The sequence below is a fragment of the Mytilus edulis genome, chromosome 9 (genome assembly GCF_963676685.1).
Source record: "Mytilus edulis chromosome 9, xbMytEdul2.2, whole genome shotgun sequence".
NCBI lineage: Eukaryota > Metazoa > Mollusca > Bivalvia > Mytilida > Mytilidae > Mytilus > Mytilus edulis.
In genome coordinates this window covers 62683793-62692798 of record NC_092352.1, presented here as the reverse complement: position 1 = coordinate 62692798, position 9006 = coordinate 62683793, and the positions used below count along the sequence as shown (strand labels likewise).

The following is a 9006-nucleotide window of genomic DNA, read 5'->3' as shown; positions in this document are numbered from 1 at the left end:
ATGGCGGACGTCTCATGAGATGATGAGTGACCATTATGTGTTAGATATTTCAAAACTTTGGAATGTTACTAAATAGTTTCACTGAATAATTTCGCAAGAGAGAAGAATATTTTAAAATGGATTCGTTCGAACGAGAATGGATAACAAACTTTTTGCACTCATTTCCTCATGTTACTTTCTCTTTTAAACTTAATAACTCAACATTCAACCCAGATGATGCTGATTACAGAGAGGTAATAGAGTTAACTATGATGTGATTGTCTGGAAAAAAGAAGTCTCTATTAAAATAACGTTTAGTTTCTGGCATACTGTGAACTTTATTGTTATAATCCCTTGTATACAATAGACTATTTTCGTATTACCGACTGTAAACTCCGGTTTTTATTATTTTTCGACAGGTTACCTATGACATCCTGGTACTCGATCAATTAAAAGCAACGTAAAAAAGTAACATCAAACATTTAAATGCTACAATTCTTGGGGAAATATTAAATAACTTCATTCAAATATACTGCTTCATATTTTCTTTACACGACAAATTCATCGGAAAATAGTAAAATTTCCCCTCAAATCACACCGATTAAATGTTTGATGTTACTTTATTATGTTGCTCATAATTGACCGAGTACCAGGATGTCGTAGGTTACCTGTCGAAAAATGATAAAAAAAAACGGAGTCAATTTAATAGCGTTCCGGCACCAATATATTTTTTTTGTATGTTTATGCAAGCAAAGATATACATGTACTTTAATATACATTTAAGGCAGGCATTTCCTGTGAAAGGGGACGAAGTCTGTGCGAATTTTTTTTTGTTACTTCAAAAATAATGCGATCATCAGGAAACGTTTATTCATATCAAAGACAAAGAATATTATTAAAAATGAAATCGGTATTGTGTTCCTTGAGTTCCTATGTTTCACTAGACTACTCAAAGTCTCATGACAACGAGACCGGAAGAAGGAAGTAGATTTCTGCGTTCTGAGCAAATTAATGCAGGAATTAAATTAGTGACAAAAAAAAAGATAACGATTTTGAGTTCAAACCAGGTTTAATCCACCATTTTCTACATTTATAAATGCCTGTACCAAGTCAGGAATATATCTGACAGTTCTTGTCCATTAATTTTTGATGTGTTTAATTTTGTCATTTGATTTTGCCATGTGAATATGAACTTTCAGATTTGATTTTCCTCTGAGTTCAGTATTTTTGTCATTTTACTTTTTAGTACAATGAAAAACTAGTTTCCCAATATTTTTTTTTTAATTATTTTTGTTGTTGATTTTTCTACTGTTATAGTGGGGCTTTGCATGGTCCCCTTATAATCTGTATACTGAACAAATGACATGAAGAGTATACCACGTCAAGTGAAAATTGCTAGTTAACAAGCAAATATGCCCACCAAAACTTTTATAGATATGAAATACAAAAAATAATTAAGAAGTACATGACTGAAATGTGTACATCCGTTAACAAAACCCCTGTGTCTATAGTTTAATCATGTGAAAATAAGAAGTAAACGTAGTGTAGGGCCAGAGTTTGAGTTATTGGCATTCCTTTCATATTGTCAAATGACAAGTATGTAAAGATTGATACAGTTATTACATTTTGTAGATCAAGATTATAAGAGCCATTTTAACTTGGTGTGAAAAACCATTCAGACTGGCAGATCCCTATCCCCCCAAACAATACCACAAAAAAATGTAATGTCTTTATATCAAAGCACCCCAATTATTTTCATGCATTATATTAAGTGAGCTGCTAGTGAAATAGGTTAAAAATATCTTACTCACAAAACTTTATGTTTGCATGTTCCATAAAAACCAAAATAATTCCATACCACATGCCTGTTTGAACAGATGTTGAACTCACCTAGTGCTAATTAAATGTAAGAGACTAGAATTTCATGAAAACACATACGTACACTGTAAATGTACAATATCTTTCTTATTTGTACAGGTCTGTTAACGTTTATTAACATGATTTAAAACAGATTCATAAATTCCCAGATAATACATGAATTGGATGTTAGTCCCAGATAATACATGAATTGGATGTTAGTCCCAGATAATACATGAATTGGATGTTAGTCCCAGATAATACATGAATTGGATGTTAGTCCCAGATAATATTATACATGAATTGGATGTTAGTCCCAGATAATACATGAATTGGATGTTAGTTCCAGATAATACATGAATTGGATGTTAGTTCCAGATAATACATGAATTGGATGTTAGTCCAAGATAATACATAATACATTTATTAGTGATCATGGATGATATTTTATTACCACTTTATAATGTCCATATTGATGACAAGCCTAGTATCAGAACTGTATATATCTCCAACTTAATTTTTAGTCTGATTATTGTATTAATCTTACTACAAAGTAATGACATTGAACAAAATCCTGGACCAAATTCATCAAGATACAGCTATCAAAATATTAAAATAGCTGGTATTAATGTTAATTCCTTACGTTATAAAATTGATTTAATTCATTCAGAACTAGGTGAATGTGATGTGATTTGTGTATCTGAAACAAAACTGAAAGCAAATGTTGGCAGTACTGATTTGGTAATGCCAAATTTTCATAATCCTGACTTATTCAGAAAAGACAGGTCAACTGACGGTGGAGGAGGAATTTTGATCTATGTAAGAGATAGTCTCCATTGTAAACGCCGTAGTGACTTAGAAATAGCTGAATTAGAATCAGTTTGTGTCGAAATTACAACACAAACTGGTAGATTCTTAGTTGTATGTTTTTATAGACCTCCAAATGCACCAGTCACATCACTAGACCATTTTGAAAATTTATTAGATAATGTAATAGATACTGATAAAAATGTAATATTGCTTGGTGACTTAAACATAGATTTACTAAAAGCAAGTCCGACTAGTAGGATATCAAGAATCTGTGAAAGATATGGCATAGAAAATGTTGTTAAGGAACCTACTCGAATAACCTCCTCAACTGCAACACTCTTAGACCCTATATATATAAATAATCTTAGTTTACTAAGAAATAGTATGGTACTACCAAGTTTTTGTAGCGACCACTCTCCAACACTTATTGAGATTAATTTTTCCCTTGCTAGACAAAAGGCTTATTCAAAAGTAGTTTATGACTATGAGAGTGGTGACTATGCATCAGCAAACATGTATTTACAAAGAAAAAACTGGAATGAATGCTTTAAAAATGTTCATGACATTAATAAGATAAATGGTCTAATTAACCAAGAAGTTCATCATGTCATGGACACACATATTCCAAAAAAAAAAGTATTGGTTAGACCCAGGGACAAACCTTGGATCACAACCAGTATTAAAGTTAAAATGCGAAAGCGTAACCGTGCTTACAAAAAAGCTAAATCAAGAAATTTAATTTCAGACTGGAAAAAATTTAAAGAACTTAGAAATGAAGTGATTGATCTAGTAAGAGAAGCTAAACGTCAGTACCTGATTAACTTGCATAATTCCCTAGTCGATAAATCAATCCCCCCAGGGAAGTGGTGGAGAATAGCTAAGAGTGTTTGCAAATTTAAAAATAAAGAGAGTCAAAATTCTCCCATTAAGGTAAATGGTGAGATTCTCATTCACCCCATTGAGAAAGCCACAGCCATAAATGATTATTTTTGCTCAATATCAAAATTTGACACAGAACCTCAACTGCCTAATGTTCCACCTTTGGCACCCTATGAGCTGTCTGACATAGTGATAACAGAGCAGGATGTGATTGACCATTTCCAAATTTTAAATATTAACAAACCAGCTGGACCTGACAAGCTACCTCCAAAATTTCTTAAGGCAATTTTCCCATCACTGGTTACACCTTTAACATTCATATTTAATAAAAGCTTACAATCAGGAATAGTTCCCAGTGATTGGAAACTTGCAAATGTATCAGCTATCTACAAGGGTAAAGGAGATCAGGACAATGTTTCAAACTACAGACCTATCTCTGTTACTAATTGTTTTAGCAAAATATTGGAGAAAATTATTTTTAAGTATTTACATAACTATATACATGATCATGCAATATTAACTGACCAACAGTCAGGGTTCCGAAACAAGGACTCTACTATAAATCAGTTACTTTTATTATATGATGAGATTGTAAAAAATCTTGACAAAGGGAAAGATGTCAGATTTATTTTTTGCGATGTGTCAAAGGCATTTGATCGTGTATGGCACATGGGACTTCTATATAAGTTAAGAAAATATGGAATAAAGGGTAATTTGCTTAACTGGTTCAAAAGTTATCTTTCTGATAGACAACAAAGGGTTGGAGTAAATGGGTTTTTTTCTAACTGGAATACTGTCAAGGCAGGAGTCCCTCAAGGGTCCATCTTGGGCCCTTTTCTGTTTTTATTGTTTGTGAATGACATAGTAGATGTGGTTACAAACAAAATAAAACTGTTTGCAGATGATACTTGTCTATATTGTGTTGTACATGATGAGAGATCAGCAGCTGAATCCCTGGGGCAAGATCTAGAATCATTAGACCAATGGGCAGGAGAATGGGGTGTAACCTTCAATGCAGACAAAACCAAATCTATGTACTTTACGAGAAAAAGTAATATTGATGTCACATCATTATGCATGAATGATGCACCTCTAGAAAATGTCTCAGAACATAAACATCTTGGTATAACCTTATCATCTAATGCCAAATGGTCTAGTCACATACAGGATATTTATTCAAAAGCTTGTAAACGTCTTAATATTATGAGATATTTAAAACATAAGATTGATAGACAGTCTCTGGAAAGACTTTATATTGCATTTATAAGGCCTATTTTAGAATATGGGAACATAATTTGGGATAACTGCACACAAGAAGAATCCGATCTAATTGAGTCTGTACAACAAGCTGCTGCTAGAATTGTAACTGGGCTTCGAAAGGGAACTCCTAGATGGAAATTATATAAGGAATTAGGTTGGGATTCCCTCCAGAATAGACGTCAGAAAAACAAATTATTGTTTCTTCATAAAACTATTTCTGGAGATATTCCTAGTTATATTGCTGCTGATATCTTGTCGTATACAAACACTAATGACCAGTATGGACTGAGGAAAAAAAGGGAATTTAAAACTCCTCAGTGTCGAACCACAGCCTATAAGAACAGTTTTATTCCACATACTCTTGAAAAGTGGAATTCACTTGATGGAGAAGTTAAAAATATTTTAAGCTTTACAGGATTTAAAAGAAAACTGAATGAGGACATAAGTCCTTGTCCTGTTTTCTTTTCCACTGGTTCACGTAAAGTTAATATAATCCACTGCCAATTAAGAAATGAGGCTAGTGATCTAAAACAACACCTTTTCTGTGATCATTTGTCAGACAGCTCTATATGTGCCTGTGGAGATCCAGTAGAAGATAATTTTCATTTCTTTTATGTTTGTCCATTTTACATTTATCAGAGATATGAGCTCTTTAGAAAAATAAGTAACTTTAATAATGTCAATCTTGATGTCCTACTACAGGGTTGCTCAGACTTTAATATTGATGAAAACACAGAGATATTTACATATGTACAACAATATATTCATGAAACTGGAAGATTTTTATAATATTTCATGTGATACTATACTGTTTAGAAATCAGCTTATAACCACAGTGTACCACTCTTTAGTCTTAATTAAAGACCAACCTAACTTTTAACACAAAAAACAACCAATTGTGTTTAGCATCTTTTTGCAAATAAATTTATATATATTTTATTTTATTTTTTGTATTAGTAATTATATTTTCAAAAATCAAGAAATTAATAGTCATGTAATAAGATGGTACACTAAATTACTTATGTATTGCAAAAAAGGGCCAATCAATTCTTGTTATTCATATAAATAGAACAACTTTGTTGCAGTGAGTTTGTGAATTTGAGTAAAAATCACTTAATGATCTACTTGATTCCTTACCTACACTTATTAATGTGGTATAAAATTCGACACCACCTTCAGTAGGTCTTGCTTTGACTTTGTTAACATAGTTATTTATATACATATGCACAATAAAATACTTCAAGAAGTGGGGGAATTGCCTCCCCTGACTCACTGCAACAACGTATGATCTATTAACTTATCAGAAAATTATATACTATCATGCATGTTATTCAATCCATCTTGTATGGGAAAGGATTTGTATAGGCACTGCCTTTTGTCCAATCCCTTTGTTTAAATGTACATTTGATATTTGAACAATAAAATATTTTGAATTGAATTGAATAATACATGAATTGAATGTTAGTCCCAGATAATACATGAATTGGATGTTAGTCACAGATAATACATGAATTGGAAGTTAGTCCCAGATACATGTAATACATGGATTGGATGTTAGTCTGAGATAATCATGCATGATAATGGTGTCTGAGGAATCATTTTTTTTAATCAAAGGAAACAATATTTTTTAAGTTTCTTAAATTTTAAATATTTAAAGTACTAAACTAGCAGTTTTTTTTATTGAACATGTTGAATGTGCATTATGTAAACACACTTTCAAAGAAAGTATGCTGGCTTTACAATGTATGTATAACTATTTAAGGGGAAATAACCATGATAGAATTAACGTAAAATTTTAGCAGTTTTCCAATAGTTTAATAATATTTTTTTTAGTAAGTAAAAAGTAACTTATTGTTTCAAATGATACATTGTATATAAAACAAATGCTTTTAAATCTTAAAAAATGTGATCAATGATATTACATGGAATACCTGTCACTTTAACTATGCTACCAGGGGGTGTTTAACAACCTTGACTACCCATGAGAGGGATTTAAGTATCCAAACACCATTAAACTATTTATACCACTAATTGTTTATTATAACATTTAAAGATAATGCACTTAACTCTAATTAGTCTAGAATATATATGCAAAAGTATTGGTAGAAATTATGCATGAAATCAATTGACATGATTAGTCAAGTCCTGTTTATTGATAGGTTATACGTACATTGTATATTATGAATATAGTTCCCTAGTGAATTGGAGCAATGTAAAGAGGACCAAGAACATAGTTATTTTAAGAGTTAGGCTGGGCTAAATTTTAGCGAGGACTAATATATTTAGTATATGATAGTCCCAGGTTTTGGGTTTCTTCCAAACAGATAGTGTGTGTGTATATTTTTTGGCATGGCTTCTTTTTAATAGATTATTTAAATATTTTATTCCAAATGTCATGGGCTAAAATTGTTTCAGAAGGGATATGCTTTTTATACGACCCCAAAAAAAATTTGGGATGGTATATAATTATATTGGTATGCTCAACATCAATGTCGTCCGCGTCGTCGTTGTCCGAAGACACATTGGTTTCCGGATAATAACTTTAGTTTAAGTGAATCGATCTTCATGAAATTTTGTCAGAAGGTTCAATACCACAAAAGGAAGGTTGGGATGATGGTACCAACCGATTAGGAATTAGGGGCCCAAAAGGGGCCCAAAACAAGCATTTTTCTAGTTTCAGGATAATAACTTGTGTATAAGTATTTCAATTGCTCTGAAATCATACCGCAATGTTTAAAACCACAAGTAGAAGGTTTGGATTCATTTTAGGGGTTATGGAGCCAAAGTTTAGGAATTAAGGGCCAAACAGGGGTCAAAACAAGCTTTTTTCTAGTTTCAAGACAATAACTTATGTGTAATTGTATGGATCTCTCTGAAATTGTACCACAATGTACCATATAACAAAGGGGAGGCTGGGATTAAGTTTTGGGTTAATTGCCCAAAATATGTAGGAATTAGGGGCCAAAAAAGGGCCAAAAAGAAGCATGTTTCTAGTTTCCAAACAATCATGACAATAACTTGTTTTTAAGTGTATGGATCTCTCTGAAATTACCACTATGGTCAACTTATTCTTCAATCACAGTTTTCCCTTCACATTTATGCAATGTGATTCAATACTGAATTTCTTACAAGAGTAGTCATGATTAAGATAGCTGCATATATGGCTAATTAAACTATGGAAGCTAATATAAGACTGTCAATTAATAGCTATTGATTTGGAGTAAATAAGGTTTTTGCATTTTTTAAATTCTTTGTACACATGATGTTCATTATGATGTTTAATTGAAATAGAGATTATCTAACATCTCAGTTCAATGTAAAACATATTCATCTTTTTTGTCGAAATGAGTTTTTGTTACATGTACCTTTAATACAGTTATTTAAGGTGGTATGGGTGTCTTCCTCCATCTTGGATTTAAAAAAACAGAGAATGAAAGGTCCATATTTTCTATCAAGTTAGCAAAACTTGATGCAGGAATGCATATATTCAATTTTAATTTTCATTTAAAATAACCAATTTAAAAGAACGTAACTTATAGATATTAATATTTTTGCAAATGTTGATAATTTTTGGTTTGTTTTATTCTTTTTTTAAAATTGGCATTTTAAGGGGAGGTAACTCTAAAACTGCATTTTCTGAAGGATTCTACATGGAATTTTCCTATTTTGTAATTTAGTCGGAAAAAACGTTCGGTGAGCCTATCTTTTCTTTTGATATTCTCAAAGCATTGTCTGAAAGCTATCTTTTCCTTAAGTATTTAACAATTCTATCATTTTGTTTAGTTTCTAAACACAAAAATGGTGTTTTTTCCTGTATAATCCATACAAAATGTGTCATTTTGTCACGTCCTGTAGCTTGAGAAAATGCGCGGTGACCTATCATTTTTATTATATTTTTCAACTTATATCAATAGATACTACGTTTTGGCAAAGTATGAAAAAATTCTATCATTTTTATTTTAGACTCCCATACCACCTTAATTATTAATAGAGATAAGTGTTTTATTTGTTTTAAAAGTATTTTTGATTATGTCGTAATATATAGAAGAGGGGGCATTTAGTTTTACCCTTGTCTGCATGGTCTGTGGGTATGTCTCAAAATTGCTTTCCATTCTCTAACTTGAGTTTGCCTTCACCAAATTTTATGAAACTTATGCACAAAGCTTACTACAACAAAACACAGGTCAAGTTTAAATTTTGGTGAAGTCACTTTTACTGTTC

The 9006-nt window shown here is 31.6% G+C and overlaps 1 protein-coding gene across 2 annotated transcripts in view; it reads left to right on the top strand.

Annotated features, from left to right (window-relative positions):
* The first annotated feature begins 99 nt into the window (after positions 1 to 99).
* Positions 100 to 9006, top strand: part of LOC139488768 (protein tweety homolog 2-like) — a 34648-nt gene continuing 25741 nt past the window's right edge. For both annotated transcript variants that reach the window (XM_071274655.1, XM_071274654.1), the window contains exon 1: positions 100 to 233. In XM_071274655.1, the coding sequence (XP_071130756.1) occupies positions 117 to 233 (117 nt within the window). In that variant the 5' untranslated portion in view covers positions 100 to 116. The remainder of the gene's footprint in view (positions 234 to 9006) is intronic.